The sequence below is a fragment of the Gymnodraco acuticeps genome, unplaced genomic scaffold (genome assembly GCF_902827175.1).
Source record: "Gymnodraco acuticeps unplaced genomic scaffold, fGymAcu1.1, whole genome shotgun sequence".
NCBI lineage: Eukaryota > Metazoa > Chordata > Actinopteri > Perciformes > Bathydraconidae > Gymnodraco > Gymnodraco acuticeps.
In genome coordinates, this window is record NW_022990082.1 from 103,064 (window position 1) to 122,168 (window position 19,105).

General features: G+C 42.7%; 1 protein-coding gene across 4 annotated transcripts in view; it reads left to right on the plus strand.

Moving 5' to 3' along the window:
• The window catches only part of dot1l (DOT1-like histone H3K79 methyltransferase), a 31,808-nt gene extending 13,829 nt beyond the window's left edge, over positions 1 to 17,979 (plus strand). For 2 of the 4 annotated variants that reach the window (XM_034216222.1, XM_034216225.1), the window contains 20 exons: positions 428 to 496; positions 593 to 699; positions 1,490 to 1,531; positions 1,626 to 1,721; positions 2,187 to 2,409; positions 2,499 to 2,612; positions 2,865 to 2,956; positions 3,450 to 3,551; positions 4,297 to 4,434; positions 4,682 to 4,807; positions 5,103 to 5,530; positions 5,617 to 5,707; positions 5,818 to 5,964; positions 6,812 to 6,854; positions 7,006 to 7,628; positions 9,308 to 9,516; positions 9,702 to 9,775; positions 10,153 to 10,851; positions 11,673 to 12,380; positions 14,065 to 17,979. In XM_034216222.1, coding sequence (XP_034072113.1) covers positions 428 to 496; positions 593 to 699; positions 1,490 to 1,531; positions 1,626 to 1,721; positions 2,187 to 2,409; positions 2,499 to 2,612; positions 2,865 to 2,956; positions 3,450 to 3,551; positions 4,297 to 4,434; positions 4,682 to 4,807; positions 5,103 to 5,530; positions 5,617 to 5,707; positions 5,818 to 5,964; positions 6,812 to 6,854; positions 7,006 to 7,628; positions 9,308 to 9,516; positions 9,702 to 9,775; positions 10,153 to 10,851; positions 11,673 to 12,235 — 3,986 coding nt within the window. In that variant the 3' untranslated portion in view covers positions 12,236 to 12,380; positions 14,065 to 17,979. The remainder of the gene's footprint in view (positions 1 to 427; positions 497 to 592; positions 700 to 1,489; positions 1,532 to 1,625; positions 1,722 to 2,186; positions 2,410 to 2,498; positions 2,613 to 2,864; positions 2,957 to 3,449; positions 3,552 to 4,296; positions 4,435 to 4,681; positions 4,808 to 5,102; positions 5,531 to 5,616; positions 5,708 to 5,817; positions 5,965 to 6,811; positions 6,855 to 7,005; positions 7,629 to 9,307; positions 9,517 to 9,701; positions 9,776 to 10,152; positions 10,852 to 11,672; positions 12,381 to 14,064) is intronic. The other 2 variants (XM_034216224.1, XM_034216223.1) reach the window with 2 other exon arrangements.
• Positions 17,980 to 19,105: the final 1,126 nt, after the last annotated feature.

A 19,105-nucleotide genomic window follows, 5' to 3' on the forward strand; every position in this document is an offset into this window, starting at 1 on the left:
GTTTTCTCCGCAGGGTGGCTGGTGTCTCCCTTAGGGATAAGGTGAGAAGTTCGGTCATCAGGGAGGGACTCGGAGTTGAGCCGCTCCTCCATCGCGTCGAAAGGAGCCAGTTGAGGTGGTTCGGGCACCTAGTTAGGATGCCACCTGGGCGCCTTCCTAGGGAGGTGTTCCAGGCACGTCCAGCTGGGAAGAGACCAAGGGGTAGACCTAGGACCAGGTGGAGGGATTATATCTCTTCGCTGGCCTGGGAGCGCCTTGGGCTCCCCCAGTCAGAGCTGGTTGATGTGGCCAGGGAAAGGTTGTTTGGGGCTCTCTGCTGGAACTGCTACCCCCGCGACCCGACCACGGATAAGCGGGAGAAGATGGATGGATTATCTATAAATGTATTTACTGAATCTGTTTTCTCTTGTTTTTTTTATTTCCACAGGTGGAAAAATTGTATCTTCCAAACCTTTTGCACCTTTAAATTTCAGAATAAACAGTCGAAACTTGAGCGGTAAGTAGCAACATTTAGTGGAAACACAGATGTAATGTCTTATGCTTCCTTCGATGTGTATCTGACATGCAGCGCTTTGTTTTTCCTCTCCTGCAGATATTGGTACGATAATGCGCGTGGTGGAGCTCTCTCCATTGAGGGGCTCTGTGTCCTGGACTGGGAAGCCAGTTTCCTACTACCTACATACCATAGACCGCACTATAGTAAGCACTGACGCTCCTGAAGAAGGATCCAAATGCTGACACTAGAACGTCTATTAGAGGAGATCTTGACAAACCAATCAAATGACTGCTGAGGCGGTACAAACACATTATGCATCAGAGACAGAAAACGCACCAAACTCCTGAGATGAGCTGACTCACTGTCTTAATGAGCAGTCAGTCCCAGGAGTGATTAACTTGAGGAAAACAGAGGGTAACACATTAGATCAGAAGTCGCGTTAACCGAATATTTTGAAAGCAGTCCGTCATTTTGACAGATTAGAACAAACTCAGAACAGCACCAAAGTTTCCCCGCAGTGAGGCTCCGGTGTTATGCCGTGTTATGCATGCCCGCCCCATCCTCCATCAGAGTTGTGTACAGACCGACGGATAATAATGGATTTTGACAGACATTTTACGATCCTGTCCCTCAAAATTACGGGCAGCGAAAAAGTCTAGCACCACCACTGCATTAGATGCATCAGATAACACTGATATGTGTGTTAATTGGTTAAATGTAATCCCTGTTTACCAGCGTGAAACCCGGTGAGAGAGCTGGCACGCTAACTACAGTGCCAGTGACATCCTTGTTCTGTGTTGTCACCTGAAATAGATGAGGCTGCTCAAGCTTTAATGTCTGGATTAAAGTTAATAACTGGTCAGTAATCATCATAATCCAAAAACATCTCATAATCACGTCAGGTTGGAGGCAAAAGTGGGAAATATATAGATATTTGATCGTAAACAATTTATGAAAATAATATTCTCACATTCACATTTTCCTGTTTTTCAGCTTGAAAACTATTTTGCTAGTCTGAAAAATCCTAAACTCAGGGTAAGTCATGTTCTTCTTCCTCATTGTATTCAATCATTGTATTCACTTTATTTTCTGTATCAGACAATGAAATTGGTTCATCTTGGTTTATCAGGAAGAGCAGGAAGCAGCTAGGCGACGTCAGCAGAAGGACACGAAGGACAGTAAAAGCAATAGCACCACGCCTACAAAACCTAAAGAACAAAACAAGGTAGGACATGCACAAGACTTTGTTTGGAAAGCAGTTCTCTGGACGAGATAGACGAAGTGCAGGTCTCAAATTATTTGTTGTGTTTATATCCACGGGTGCTTTTGAACTTACTTGAACCTGAATTTCTTCACCTGCACCAAAACATTTTATTTATTACACCAAGGCGGGATCCTACTGTCAAGATTTGCTTAGATAGGAACATTGTCAATGTGTTGACAAAAAACATCCAACTTGTACATGGTCATAGTAATTGATGACTTAAAAAAAACAAACATTCATTCATTGAATTTACGAGAGTTCATAATTAGATTCACAGCTGAAATGTTCCTACCATGTATCACCGCTTTTTTGTCCTTGACTTTTTTCTCTTGGTTTGTATACAAGTCGATCAAAGGTCACACAGCAGGGCCAGCTCTCTTTCTCCTTGTATGAATATATACGGTGTGTTTGCCATGCGTATCGCAGCAGGACTCCTGCGGTGAGGACGAGCGTCCTCGCTTGGTGACCATGGTCAAGCCCCCTGCCAAACCCCGAAGAGCCCGACTCCTGCCCAAAGTTCGCAAGTTGAACAACAAGAAACGTGGTCGACCCAAGAAGGCCACCCCGGCTGTGGAGAACAAAAACAAAAAGAACCAGAGTGCGCTGGATCTGCTGCACGCCAAGACCCTCTCTGCAGCCCCCCCTCAGGGTCAGACACACACACACACAATGTGCCTCAAAGTACAGAAAGCTTAGAGATCTCAGTTTTAACAATTATTATTCTCCTTGTGTGCACAGAGGCTTACCGGCCCCCTCAGAGTCCGTTCTACCAGCTACCTCCCAAGGTCCAGCACTATCCCTCCTCTCAACTGATCCTGAGCCCCACTCCTCCCGGGCTGCAGCACCTGCTCGGTGAGCTGAGGAAGACTCACTTCCATTATTTTGTCTGTCAAAATATGTCATAAATATTATACCAGACTCTGTACAAATCTGTATGTAAGATAATAGTGTTAACCATTGCTTTTAGTCTCACATTTAGGCTTTGATATGAACAGTTGTAAAATTATTATATTGAACTCCTTTTTTCCAACAAATACCTAAATATAATCCCTGTGTTTCTGTTCTCTTCCTCTCTCTGTGTCCCTGACCTACATCTTCTTACAGATAACATCAAAGTACAATACCTCCAGTTTATGACCCACATGAAGACTCCTCAGTACCGCTCCAACCTGCAGGAGCTTTTAGAAGAGGAGAAGGTGATAAACACTTCCTTTGCAGAGACTATTGGCTTCTGCTGCAGTTTCACTTGGGCATTTAACGGCCATATCATGACAATATATATTAAGTTGCATTAACTAGGGCTGCTCAATTAATCGTATTTTAATCGCAATTACGATTTTGGCTTGCAACGATTACGAAAACAACATAATCGAAATAAAACGATTATTTATTTTTTATTATTATTTATAAAAAATAAATATATTTTTTATTGGTTTTTCAATTGAATTATTCTTAAAGTTCAGGGTAATCAACTGTTAAAAACGTACTACACCTTTCTTTTTCAATTGATGTTTTCAAAGTAAATGGATAATCGTTTTTAATAATCGTGATATCAATTATTGACCCAAATAATTGAGATTATGATTTTTGCCATAATCGAGCAGCCCTAGCATTAACACAAATTAAACCTTGTTTTTTTACTTTTTTACGCAACCTCTTACATGTAATCTTCTATTTTTCTGTCTCTAGCAAAAGCACAGGGACCTGTCAGGGCAGGCGGAGCAGCTCCACTCTGTTTGTCAGACTCACAAGGACAAGATCAAAGGTCTCTTTCAGACCAAACTAGACGAGGTAGGAGCCGTTTCTCAATTTTACTTCATATACAGATACAATCGGTAATATTACCACTAACTTCTTGTATTAAATAGCAGTTGTATGCATCCATGCTTATAAAGTTATTTTACTTTAAGGTAATTCATAAAATGAAGGATACAAATAAAACCCAAAAACGGTATCATGTACTAAGATTAGCCCTTAATTACAGCTGTTTTAAGGGACAGCCTGAATTACTTATATCCCTTTCCAGGTGAACATGGTTTAAGCTCATCTTTAATGAAAGCGAGGCAGATCTTATTTTGGGTGTTTACCTGCAGCGTTGTGTTGTAATGAGAATAAACGTAACACTTAGCTCATCTGGTTAAAACTTTAAGTCTGTTAAAGCGCATAGTATCTCACGCGTTGGGTTGATCAGACAAGTGCTGTGTTGAAAGCTCTTACTACACCCAACAGTGATGTGAGGCTACAGTGATCAGAAACAGTTTGGAAGTGCTTTAACAATGAACACAGGGAAAACACAAATACACAATGATGCTTTTCTTATTATTGACTTAGAACGGTCAGTGGTGTCAAAAGCCCCCTTTGCTTTGTCACTTTATTCCATAAAACCGTAGTAAAGAAGAACCATTGCCACATTTGCTTTGCTTTTTTACGCTATACCAAACAACGGCTGCATAACGCTTTAAAGATTTGTACTGCTAAGTTGTTGTTTAGGCATTGTGTTTGTGGCTTATATATGATGTGTGTATGTGGTGATCAGCTGGGGGTGAAAGCCCTGACTGTGGAGGACCTGCTGCAAGCCCAGAAGGAGATCTCAGCCCACAACCGTCAGCTGAAAGAGCAGACTAAGCAGCTGGAGAGAGACATGGCCTTACTGAGAGACCATAGCCTGCTTCTGGTGAGCGCTCAGGGCTTACTATGTTGTTGTAACCTCCACCCTTACTACTACATCATCCCCAGAGGCTCACACCTGTCACCATTCCTGCTGCTCTGCATTTGTGTAATGGTGGATGCAGTCCCAGTTCAGCTGTAGTTTTCACTCCACAGCCATGCCCTTCAGGCCCATATGAATCTAGATTTGACTTTCCTTCCCGCTCTCTCTCACGATTCAATAACATCAAGCGTGTATGTTTGTTGTTTTCCAGCTGAAGTCTCGATGTGAGGAGCTGAAGCTGGACTGGGGCTCTTTGTGTCTGGAGAATTTGTTGAAGGAGAAGCAGGTGCTACGCAGACAAATCTCTGAAAAGCAGAGACACTGCTTGGAGCTGCAGGTACACAGTCCTCCTCAACTTTTTGGATTCATTACTTAATGCTTCCATCTCTCTTCCACCTCTGAAATACTCCCCCACAGTTGCTCTGTTCTCTCTTCTATCCTTCCGCCCCCCTTTTGCCCATCAAACTCGCTCTTCAGATTCAAGAGGAATTATGCTTGTCACCTAAACTGTATAAATTATAGCTTTCAGGAAGAGCTGAGGATTTCCTGTCATAAACATTTCTTGACATATCAGGAATGTAATACAGTGCTGTTTCTTTAGTGTAATGGCTCCCCCTTGTGTCTGTTTGTAGATCAGCATAGTGGAGCTGGAGAAAACTCAAAGGCAGCAGGAGTTGCTTCAGCTCAAATCCTACAGCCCCTGTCACGGCTCCCCATACAGAAAGAACCTGGATTCCCGCTCTTCCATGGACATGGACCCCTCTAAGCACGGCCTGTGCTCGATCCCGGCTTTTAACGGCGTCAGCATGGAGATCAACGGCACCAGCTTGCCCTGTTTTGACCGGACCAACACCAAGGGGGAACTTCTGTCTCGCTATCTGCCCATCTCTCCATACCATGAGATGGCACCCACCATCTCTGATGCCCGGCAGAGGCAGCTGAGTTCCTCCTACGCTCTTCCTGATTACACACGCTTCTCCCCCGCCAAGATTGCCTTGCGGAGGCACCTTAACCAGGACCCCAACGCTCACTTGAGAGGTCCAGGACTGAACATGCACAGGTTGGTTGGCACTAAAAGCACCCAAATGTCTCTACGTTGCTCCCCAGGGTAGCAAAAAGCTAACCTGTTTCTCCTTTTTCATTTAGGGAATTGGGAGGTGTTTACTCGCCGCTGGGAGCCAAACTGAACTGTCCTTCTCCCAATCCTTGTGATGCCCAGAATAAAGGCTTCGAGAGGGTAACATTTTATTTTTTATTTTATGTACACCTGCACTGTTGATCCGTTTTTTTAACCTTTCTTGCCGCTTCTCAATGTTAACCATTATCTACTCTTATATTCTCACATAGGGCAAAGAGAGGAGCCCATCTGTTCAGGGTGACAGCGGCATTAAAAGCCTTCCAATCAGTATTCCCCTGAGCACGGTCCACCCGAGTAAACTACCGGTCAGCATTCCTCTGGCCAGCGTGGTGCTGCCCAGTCGAGTTGAAAGACTGGTGAGTACATCCAGTGTAGTAGTATAATAGGTACTGCTATAGTGCCTTTTATATTACGGCCTCTACACATGGCGGCGTGCGTTAACGCTTCTGCCCATTCACTTTGAATGGGGTGACGTCACGCTTTGCCGAACTGCATTGTGGGAGCAAAGCGTTGCTCGCTGCAAAAGTAGAGCAATGTTCTATTTTTAAAGCTTCGACGGAAGCGTCAGCCAATCGAATCATATGCCAGTACAAGCTCTAGCCAATCAAACCGCTGCTTGTGTGTCCGGGGCGGGAGATTCAGGTGATTGGTTGTTGGTCTAGCTTCAGACATGCCCGCCGGCAAGTGACAACGCACACGCCGCCGTGTGTAGGGGCCGTTAGTGCCTGGCTGCTCCAAGGTTCACTTGTGAAGAATTGGTAAGCTCAGTAGGATGCACAGGTTAGAGATATGGCGGATATAATTGTAGTTAATTCACCTTATTATACATCGATTTTAGTTTTTAAATGTAAGATTTTGTGTGACCTTTATGCCTCTGCATTCATATGTCTGTACATATCTTCATAGGTCTGTACATATCTTCATAGGTCTGTACATATCTTAGAAAATCCTTGAGGACACTTCTTTAAATTGTGCACAGATTTCCCTTTTTAGACCAAAACACATTTTGGGCCCTAATTAAATCATTCATATGACACTTATTAGACTTTCCCAGTGGATAAAGTGATGACACTATGTAAGGACATGAATATATATATACTGCAACTTTATCAAACGTAATAGGAATACAGGAAAACAACCCAGTCGTAGTCATTTAAGTTTGATATTGTTTCTTTGGATTTTAATTGATCTTTATTTTTTCAGAGGAGTACTCCGAGTCCTGTATCTCAGTCGGGTCAAACCAACGGTAAGGATAACGTTTAATTACTTAATGTATTATATTGACCACACAATGATTAGTAGCTTATTTTTTACTAATAAAATGCATATCATATTTTTCTTTTTGACTTCATGTTCTTCCTGTGCATCTTTCTAATTGTCTGTTTGTTTCTGTTTAGGATATTTATCGGGCTCCGGGCTGATGAATGGCGGTCCCCACCCTGAGGACCATAATGGTGCTTCTTCATCACCTTCGCATCCCAACGCTCCCTTGACAGGACCAATGGGACGGGGTGGTCCCATCCAGAGCCCTCCACTGGGGACTGGGGGGGTGCTCCAGTATGCAGACGGACCCCCTCGGATTCTTCCGGAAGATGGACAGGATCGCCACGGAGGTGAATCCGACACGGAGCCACAGGACACTGAACTGCGGAGGAGAATCTTCTTTTCTTCTTCCTCCTCTTCATCCTCGTCTTCCTCTTCGTCGGGCAGCAGCGCGGCCGGAGGATTACGCCTCCACCATCACACTGGCAACAAGCAGGGATACCACAGTAACCATGGAAACCACCACCACCATCACCACCACCACCAGTCCCCCGGCACACAGCACACACACACACCCACACACACATCGTCGTCACACTCCTCTCACGGCCTCGGCGCTCAGGAGGGCCGTAAGAGGGGGAGACGGAAACGCAACTCTACCGCGTCAGTCACGGCGGGGGGGTCCCCGAAGAGGAGGTCCTTCCCCGGGCTCGCCTCCAACCGCTCCTCAGGGTCTCCTCTCAACATTAACTCCATGGTGAGTCCCCAACAGCATGAAGAGAGAACACACACAGGGACCTGACATGATGTGATATAATATTTATTTTGTTTAAACACCGACAACTTTACAGTCCATGACTAAAGTAAAGGTCAAGACAATACAAAACAGGAATGTACACTTACAATGAATTGAAAATAAACATCTACTGTCCACACGCCAAACCAAAAAGCCTCCCTATTCTTACTCGTTAGCATTAGCCGCTTTTCCACTGTCGCTCCGCACACAGGCCAGCTAGTGCTAAGAGTGGCCTGGGGCGAAAGTCGGGGGGCATAGGCAGCGCTTATCTGTCTTTTGGGGGGAAGATGGGATTCATCACTAAAGAATAACCAAAATAAATACGTGTTAACTGTGAAGCAGAGCGTTTTCTTGCGAGCTAAATATGATAACAGAATTAGGTCGAATGATGTTTGCATTGCTGTCTGTTTATGAGTCATAAGAAATCAGCAACAGTAGGAAACATTTCAAGCCTTCATTCAGTCAGGCATTTTAAATGTAAATGAACTTACCAAACAGACTTCATACCGTCCACTCAGTTCTTCGGATTCATTTGCCATGTATCACAAAACAAAAAGAACATACATTATAAAAATCTAGTTGACAAGCAGTGTTTCTGGAATCGCTGAACAAATATCAAACCTGTGTGACACATCTTACTTTTCTTAATTTGACTTAGTTTACAGAAGAGCTGTGATATCCAAATATCATCCCAAAGTATGTGTCCAATGTCAATTAAAGCAATGTATTTATGGAGACTGGAAAGTAGCTTAGATGGCGGCGGGACCTCAATGTTTACTTTCAGGATGTTCGAGTCGCAGGAGGCAGATTCAGGCGGTGAGTTATTATTTTATTTTGCAAATTTAACAGTGATAGTAATTCAACTGAACCCATCATGGTCTACTTATATTATGCAGTTTTTGATGGTGCTACTGTAATTCCTGTATGTCAGGTGAATGACAAGTGTGCTGTTATTTATTTGTGTGTCGTATACTAAGAGGTTGCATATAATAGGCGGTTTAAGGGATCAGCTCGATAGAAGTTAAGCGAGTGGTTTTTGTTCTCGTGGCTTGGGGCCTTGGCAGATTTACAGCGGCTGCTGGCTCGAAGATGCCACTTGCTTTAGATGGCCCAACAGTGGAAAAGCGGCTAACCAGGACCTGAGTAGGGTATAAATGCACTACAATCTTCATAAAACTGAAAAGGATCCTTTCCCTATCCACTGTGTGATGTGAGGGTGTTCCTCATACAACCACTTTAATAAATTCATATCATAAAACAGAAGAAAAAAGATTTTCAAGAGTTTAAATGTATTAAAAAGGAATATTATCCAAACCATGAATGAACATGAAGAAGACATTTTGAACAAATAATTTCTGATCTCAGAACGTCTTACAAGAATTAGTAAATATGTGTACACATTATAGTAAACAGTGAACATATGTAATATTACATGTATCACATTAATTTGACAGCCTGTATGATTATTTATTTTATTTGTAGTTCAATCATGAATTTTTAAACAATATTTCTAGCTTAGATTTTGTAACATTTTACTCAAAAATACCTCTTTAGTGCATTACCACTATTCTTTCCCCATGGATCAAGGACATTGGATTGCTTTCACATTACTTGAAGCCTTTATGTTCTTTGTCCCTCAGGTGAACAACATCAACCAGCCCCTGGAGATCTCTGCCATCTCCTCTCCAGAGCAGTCCAGCCGCAGCCCCACTGGGCCTGACATGGACCAGCCCCCCGTCCTGAAGAGAGAGTGCCCCCTGGAGCTCAAAGGGGCCGGCCGGTACTCCTCGGCCCCCAGCTCTGACGACGACGACGACTCAGGATACCCTGCCGACAGCTCCAGTTCACGGTAAGAAACTCGTCATTAATATGAAGACGGGGGTAACAACGTGTCCCTGCTGAACTGCCTTTATAAAAGATGACTCTGCTGGTCTCCACTACAGCTTGAGGCTTTCCCCGCTTTTTTTTTAAGTATCCTAGTGACCAATAAAACTAGTTGCATTTTTTTCTTGACAGTTTATTTTTTTCTTCTAGAATTGAAAGAAAAATTGCCACTATATCTTTGGAGAGCAGAGATGGACCTGGTAGAATAGGGGACGGTGAAAGAGGTAAGAAAAGAAAATGTCATTCCAAATACAAATATTTTAAGGAAATAAATTCCTCAGTGTTTGCTATATTCATCAAGAAGTGAACTTGCTCGTGGAGGCATGGAAATAAATACGACTGAATATCTTGAGTCGGACAAAACTAAACTGTAAAATGTATCCTCATCCATAATCCCAATCCCATATACTGCTGGTGGAAACAGAACTAGTTTAAGAGATTGGATGCAGAGATAATGAATACATTTACTCAGCTTTTTGGTCAAATTAGCTTCAATTGACTACGTTCTAAATTCTTATCTCGAATATTTCTTTTTTAATCTTGCACTTCTTCTGCTTAATGCCAATATTTCTTTCTCTCCTTCTCTCTTTTTTTCCACTAGTCAGGAAGTCTGGTAGCAGCAGCGGTAACAGCACAGGAAGTGACGCCTCCTCTTCCTCCTCCTTGTCCTCCAACAGCAAGTGGAAAGCCACCTTCTCGCCCATTTCTGACCCCAAGCAGCCTCACTCGGACCTGAGGCAGGGGGGCTCCCCCTTCGGCATGGGGGGGTCTGGCCGGGGCACGGACTCAGATTCAGACCACAAACAACAGCATCATCATCAGCAGGGGAGGAAAGGAGGTGAAGGAGAGTCGTCCAGCTACATCAATCCCAACCCCTTCCTCAGTCAGGAGGCAGGGCCCCGGGGTGGAGGCAGCGGCGGTGGGGGAGGGTCCCAGGGAGGAGGGGGATCGGACCAACGCCAGACCCTCCAGAAACAGAAGGGCCCTCGAGACCGGGAGATGAAGACGAGCAGCAGCATGGCCAGTCAGAACCTCTTCATATCTGCTGCTGCCAGCAGTGGTGGAGGCATCCTGAGTGGGAAGGTGGGGGGCGGTCCCGTAGCCATTTCCTCCACCACAGGACCCTCTGTGGGCCAGTACCTGGGGTCTCAGTTCCCACTCGGAGGGGCCTCAGTCCTGCAGTCCTTGTTCGGGGCCCAAACGGGCGGATCCACGGTGAGTGGGACACCGAGGCTCGTCAACGGAAACTCCGTCCTGGGAAGCTTCTCCAGTGCTGGGCTGGCAGGTGGAGCGGCTGGAGGTGAGTCAGATCAAGCTGATCACGTAGAGTACAGAGGGAGCGTTTATTCTTAGCCTGGCGTCGATTGATAAAGAATAGTACGAGTCCAAGATCAGGGAAAGGGCCTGCTGATAAAAGCAGGTAAGTCAAGGTCCATTGCTGCCCGCTCCGTCCTGCTGACTGACTGACTGACTGACTGACTGACTGACTGACTGACTGACTGACTGACTGACTGACTGACTGACTGACTGACTGACTGACTGACTGACTGACTGACTGACTGACTGACTGACTGACTGACTGACTGACTGACTGACTGACTGACTGACTGACTGACTGTGCTACCTTGCTTTGAGATGGGCTTGCTGCTTAAATGCTGAAACACCCTTGGAAAATGTTGCACTTTGAAAATAAGAAATGCTTGAGAATTTTTTTAAGAAAACGTAAAAATCTGAACAAATAATTTATTTTGACATCTGTGATTGACCATGAATTAAATATACATCATTAATACTTCACTATATTGTCATTTTCTGTGGGTGTATCTATTGGAGTTGTATGTCAGAGTCAGTTCACCTGTAAGCAAAAAATAAATAATTAAATTTGTACTGCAATAAGAACCGCTTTAGTACAATTCTAATTGGCTCCCACATGCTGGGTGACAGTGTCCTGACTCTTGCTTTCTGTGTGCTGGTCTCAGACCTGCTTGCTGCTCTGCACAACCCGGCTCAGTCCTTGCTTCTCTCTTTGTCGCCCCCCACCCCTCTTTCTCGCTGTCTTTGCCACCTCTGCTCTGTCTCCACTCTCTCCCCCCTCCTCCGTTTCTGCATTATGATTTGCAGGTATATTTCACCATGTGGGGCCCACAGTGTCCTCCCATCAGTTTGGGGTGAGGCTGCCTTCCTCTGGAGGCCTCGGCTCTCTGCTCAGTCTCTCTTCCTCCCCCTCCTCCCAAATCCAGCATCACACCACCCCCCAACAGGCCTCCACCCGCCTGGTGTTGTCCCCTCTCCCCCTCTCCCTGTCCCATCACATTCGCACCCAGTCGGTCCTGCACAGCGCCTCTCCCCCCACCCTCACCCTGCCTACCCCTCCTCCCCTGCACAGCACCTCCTCAACAGCCGCCCACTCTGACGCCTCGCCTTCATCTCGATCCGACTCCTCCCGTCTGTCCCACCACCAGAGAGCCTCCATCTCCTCCTCCCCCTCTGTCTCAGTCGCAGCTGCTTCCTCCCTCTCCTCTTCCTCCCTCTCCTCCTCTCGTCCATTCGCAGTGCACTACCCCCCCCGGCTGCCTCCTCCACCTCAGGCCAGCAGCTCAGGTGGAGGCGGGGGCATGTGGAGGACTCAGGGCACGCATGGCACCCACACCACCTCCCAGCCTCCTGGCTCCAGACCTAGATAGGGTTTGGGGAAGGGGGGAGGATGGAGAGGGTGGAGAGGGTAAGAGCAAAGGGCAATCAGAGGAGGAGAGAAAGTGAGACTGATAGGGAGTGAGAGAGACAGGATACCTGTTCTAAAGCTGCCTTACGCTGTTCTGATTGAACAAGGTAAGTCCACTCTCAGGTTTTAAAATGTGGGTTTCTGCAGTGAAATGTCCAAAAGATTACCTGACCTATTCATTGCTATTTTGCTCCATTGTGTACTTTCAAAACAACAATATTTTTCCAACAATTTCAAACCTAGAGAACTTTGAACAGTTGTGTTGGTGTCCTGTCCCCTTAAAGCATGTGTCAGCGTTGTGATTATCTAAATTGACGGTCTAACCAGTTTAAACGATAAAATGTTATACCGGTTTTACTCACCGTGTCTGTTTGTTTTGGCAAAGAGGTAACCTTTCAGATTATTCGGTTCTAGGGGTGTAACGGTATCCGTATTCGTCACGGTTCGGCAGTCACGGTTCGGCACATGCAGTCACACGGCGAATACGCCTTTTTTTACGAGTGGGAAAAAAGCCTGTCACTCAGGGCAGTATTACACTATATATAATCCAGGGGGCGGTATTGCACCTAAAAGCCAGCCGCCCGTAAATAACAAATGAAGAACAAGAACAAAACACAACAAAACGAACACAATACATGAAGAAGAAAAGTTAGTATCTATGGCGAGTTCACACAACACACAGGAGCTAGAAGACCCACCTGCTTCTTTTAAATCAGCTGTGTGGGAACATTTTGGGTTCCCTGTGGACTACAACAATGATGGGGTGATCGGACGAGGACGGTGTGTCGGCGTTGTTCGACAGCGGTGCGGTATGCTAGTGGTAACACGTCAAACATGCTCAATCACATCCGAGTCAGTCTCAGTCCGCAGCGAGAGGGTTTTCTCGACGGCAGGTGACATAGTTACCGCCAACAGATCTGCCCTCACTGCTGACAACGTAGACTAACTCATCGTTTTGAAGAACAACTTGAAAATAGAGTAAAGCTTGAGTACCTTTATTTAGGCATCATGGCCTCACACACTCGCAAGTTAATTACACATGTTAGACATTGCTCCTAAAAGGTACAGATTTTATTTTGTTTTATATTTATCATTGTATTTATTTTATATTTTGACATCAGGAGATGTTATACAGTTCTGTATTGCCTTTTATTGATTGTGATTCAAACACTTTCTTATTATTTATTTTAATATTTTCAAGACATTCTTTTTAGCTGTACAGCTTATTTAACCTTTTTGTTTGACATCAGCCATTATAAATAATATGGCCATCTGAGTGTGTGTGGTACTGTTTGTGGTTTGTTTTTAACTGTGTAATACAGTTAATGATTCCAAATGGTAGAGTTCCTTATTTTCATACCAAAACTTGCACTACTGTTAAAAATAAATAACAGCAAAAAAAATTATGCATTTGGGACTTTTTTTTGCTTTTCCTAGTTGTACCGAACCCGTACCGAACCGTGACCCCCAAACCGAGGTATGAACCGAACCGTGACTTCTGTGAACCATTACACCCCTATTCGGTTCTGTAAAAATCTCTGTTGATGAATAATGAAATAATCATAACAGGGACAAGATGATTTCAATGACGAACTCCCATGACTCCACGCTACTTCACTACGCCTTTTTAAAATAGTTTTGTGGCAGATCAAATTCCGTATAGCGTTGGTTGGAGATAAATGGATTTTGAAAGTGACAGGATTTTACTTACTGTGTTATCTTATTTGATGAATCTGTCCCCTTATAACAAACACTCATTATCCTCTGTTTCTGTCTTCTTCGATGTTTCAGGTAATTGTTGAATACTACCTCAAAATGAAATAAACTATGCAAATGTCAGAGGTGTGGACCGAGACACTCTCCTCATCACTGGTGCTTCAAAACGTCTGCACTACCCAACCGCCTCCAAGACCGGCTTCTGTACTGGGATCTCACACACACACACACACACACTAACCACCGCTATGGTCACCTTGAGCAGAATCGATACTGATCGTGTTTGTGTGATTTTACAATATGGAAATCAGTTCTAGCTGCTGCTCAGCACTGGGTGAACTGAGTCATTAGGCTGTCTGATTTTAATCAAAGGTGCTTCATAGTATGACAGTGTCAGTTTTGTCTTGGTCACTTATCATAGCAACTAGCTAAATAATCTGTTTACTTAAGCTTTCTGATCTGAAACTGATCTGTTCCCTCCAAAGTGTCACTTCCTCTGAGTGCACTCACACACAGACAGACACACACAGACCAGTTAATTGAACTCTGCTCAGATGTCACGCTCAGATGTCACGCTCTCTTATCTCTGTTTTCTTCCTTGGGTGAAATTGTGTACACATACACAAACATATTTGATAATGAATTTAAGTTAGGAACTTAGTATTTTGGTCTAACTTCACACTGGATGGTAAGATAAAGTTACTCATGTAGCAGAAGATGTGCTAGTCCAGCCTGGTTTGTTGACACCCCTTAAACTCTGATGTTGTTCATGATTTACAACATTTGTACATTTTCTAAAAATATTATGTACTGTTCAGTCTCTGTTTAAAAGCAAAGAAACACAGACCTAATATGCTATTTCTTTGTTATTAACTTGAGAAAATCCAATTAAATAATTCTCAGGTGTGATTATCTTCAATATCAGATATTTAACAAATCAGTGAAAGTCATTTTTTTATTAAATTACTGTTGTGACAGTAATCAAGCATATTAAGCTCAATGAATGTCAAATATGGACATATGAACATCCATTCATGTTTTGAAATCTGAAAGAACTTAAAATTTCAGCCTAGATTTGGAAATATTGTGAACTAGCAACTCTTTATTGGGTGGAAATAACGCTGAGCTGAGTACATTTTCATTATTCTTTTAAAGACCCCATGATATTCGATTGATAAAATGGTGCTATCTTGACATTTTTAGCCACTTTCTGTATTTATTAACATTTATTCTCCTTAGTCAATTTGGTAAGTTACACTACTTTGAGGGAACACGGCTTAAAAAAGCAGAAATGTTTGAACTCTTCTTAAGCTAATCATATTCATATTTATCTCTGCTGTTGGGAAACGCAGGTTTAAGTGATTGTTTCGGGCATAAAATGTGGACGCATGTTTTGTTTAACAATACTGCATATAGTTGATGCAAACACACGTACACACTCGTGCATGCAAATCCTCACACACTGATAAAACCATAACCACAACAAACTACTGGACTCTCTTCACACCTTTTTGTTTGCTTTTTTTTTATTGTGTAATTAGTTTTTTTGTATAAAAAGATTTGTACTGTGAATGTGATTCATTCTCCGACTGTATAGTTGTGTATAATTTAGATTATTATATTTATGCTGTCGGCCTCTCCATTTGCCTTGGTATTTGTTTTATTCTTCTTCTTTTTGTTTTATCCTGAAATGTGTTGGCATTTTAGAATACAATGGTGCTTGACTCACAGTCTGAAAACAATGGTGCTACATTTGGACTGTATCTGGTGTATCTTATTTATTCTGTGGTGAAAACATCAAAAACAAATCGAATACTTGGTGCTGTACACAGGGACACTTTTTAAGCCTTTTTCTGGCACTTTCTTTCTGATATTTAATGTCTGGCTCTTGGAATTCCTAATAAATCCTAGACCCCAATCCGACAGAACGACTCCAGCAGCTGCTCAGAGTGAACCGGTGTGAGGACGTTTCTCACGCCACAGTTTCAAACATAAATCAGCCTCAGAGCGAGCTGCATATCTGTTAGTGAACATACTCACTGTTTCTGTGCATAACATTGGTTTTCCTTATCATGAACAGAAAGATATACAAAATATGTATCGATATACACAGTCTAAAAAAAAAAAGTATATATATGTAAATATATATATATATATATATATATATGAGTGAAAAGGGTTGTTTTGGCATTGTGACCTTAAACTCAGCCTGTTAAACAGGAGGCTTGAAGCCAATGAGAGAGGAGCTTTGACATCACTGGACCTTGTGATAGAAATAGAAAGTGAAAAGCTGTGCGTATGTAACGCAGACAAACAGGTGCTGTGGCTTAAACACGACTAGATTTCACTTTTATCAGATGTTTTCACCTCTTTGGTATATTTTTATTTTTACCAATGCAATTTCTGCAGGAAAAAACGGTGCTTCTGTTTCCAAACAATCGCAATTCTGTTCTGAAAAACTTCACTGGTGCATACAAATCCTCATGTCCACGTCTTACACAAACTGTCCGTCGCTAGATATCGCACTACACAAGGCCCTACCTTGTGATGTGAGCATATTGTTTCAATGGAAAGATGTAAATCTCTTGTTAGGATGTATGTGTAACACTTTGTTGGGAGTGAGAGCATCCAAGCTTCCCTTTTCTCTGATAGTGGGAAAACACTTAGCTCAGTTTGTGTGTGCTTGTTGTCCCCACTCTCCGGTGCATATCTAAGGGAAGATTAGATTAATAATCAAAGCTTTATTGTCCGCCTGTCCTGTGCACTCAATGTGTTTCTCACTTGCGACTGTTTTAAATATAAAAGAAGAAAAAATCATTTTAGTGCAACATTTAGAGACTAGTCCGTTTGTTACCAGCACTGAGGTATTTTGTAATTATTGTTGATGCTGTTTTGATTTTCTTATTCTTGGTGTTTGATACAATTGCAGTCACATGTTATGCTTTTAATGGGGTCTTCAGATTCCTACCAGTTTGTAATACTACTATTCAGACCGACAGCACGGTGCTCTCCTTCACTTAAAACAAGGACATTGCAGCTATTGATAAATACTACTCTCCTCCTGTTGTGCTGCAGGGTTTTATGGTTTAATAATCTTCAACACGAGTTTACCAGAAATGTTCTCGAATCTGGAGTGTCGGCGTGATGTATGTGGAAGTGAGAACAGTTTATGGAGACGGCAACAAATGTACAATCATTACAGATTTCAACCAGTTTTATAGCTGCTTATATAATCAGTCAAAGGGATGAGGTGCTGTTATTCAAGTCCTTTGGTGTATGAGCATGGTTTAAATAAAAGCCTCTATGCAGTTCTCCCGCATGCGCCACCCTGATACATTATTAATAATCTGTGAGAGCTCTGCAGTGGAGGCTGTTTACTCTAAATCCTACCAAAGGTCGTAACTCAGGAACTTCCCACATGGCTTGAAATTATGTAAACAATTCTCTTAAAACTACTGCATGTCATAAACGTATGCTCCATCTCGTGGCATGATTGAGTCCTATTTGTAACCAAACTCAGGACCAGGACAATGCCTGAGTAAGCGAGGTACAATTCAAACCTCAGATGTATTCTCGCTGTCACATACATCCAGCGCCTCCGGTTGAATCCAGCTTTATAAAGCTTTAGAATCCAGATGCTGTGAAATGGCTTTCAACATCTTCCTCATCTCACAAATGCCTTCGTCTAAATTTGTCAAACAAAAGAGGTTCACGGTCCTTTTGTTGGGACTCTTCCCATTGTTTGGTGGGCGGACATGTGACAGGATGTGTACAGCGATGTCTGATGGGTGCAGCCAGGGCAGGTTTGAGGTGCAATAACGCAAACCTACTTCCCAAAAGGCCCTGCATTTACATGAGTTCTTACTGTTCGATGTTGGTGCTTTTATCCTAAGATGTTATTATAATGAAACAAATGAAAAACATGGTTCTTTTTTCTCCCCTGCGTTTTATGATTATTAATAAAAATGTTTCTTCTAATATTTGAATTCATTTTGTGTTTAGTGGCATTTTTGTCTGATCGAATTGTACTTATTTTATATTTTTAAATGTCTAATAAATATTTTTCAAATATTCTAGCGACTATTAACGATACGATTTGTTATTTGATTAGTTTTGCAAGCAAAATGACACATCTTGAGAATTCATCTGTATATTTAAAAAAGGCTAAAATGTGTTTTAACTGCCAACTTAATTAGCTTTCATTGTTTTTGATTGAATGATTCACAAATAGCCATACCTGCCATAAACATAAGAATATTTGCACTCATTCGTCCCAAATGTTCCTTATGGTTTCATTAGAATTGTATATAATAAAAAAAAAGTTTTCGTCAACACTGAAGATAAATTAGTATGGTCCAAATAGCGCTGTATGTAGATGAGACTAATTAAAAATGTTTTACAACTGGAGCTTTTAAAAAGTAAGACACTTTACATATGTTAAAATTCATAAGTAAAAAAAAGCACACAGGTATAATATAAAACACACAATTACATTACACATTCAAACGACACTACAAAAGTATTGATTATAGATGTGTGTTTTTAATGAAAATCTGTTGAATGATTCCTGATTCCCACAGTAGGCCTACACACAACCAGACATTACTTCACTCTTCAAGAATATCACGATGAAGTGGTTCCTGTCCCATACACAGTGTTGGCGGATGTTGCAGCCATTAGAAAATAATGAACTGTTCTTTTCGTTCCACAATGAAGGTTTGTGATGTACAAGAATGAGCCTTGGTGTTATCTCTCGGGATACACGGCTACTAAACATCTGAGACCTTGACTGTCTGCACAACAGGAGTGCAGCTGTGAGAGAGATGGTGGGAGTGACGGCTATGAAAGGAGTCAGGCCTCATGTCTACGTTTCTTTATGGGAGCAGGACTTTATTCACTTGTTTTCCAACTCTAGCATGAATAAGAGCAGATCAATTAGACACACAACAAGATAAACATGTTTTATTCAGCTCTTTTATCACCTAGTAGGATGAGAAGAGTGATCCACTCCCACAGCCCTGAGAGCCCAACAAGAGGAAACGGTTGGCTTAGCTCCGGCTAAAAGTGAAAAAAACAAAATGAGCCGACCAACACCTCTAAATCTCACTAATAAACA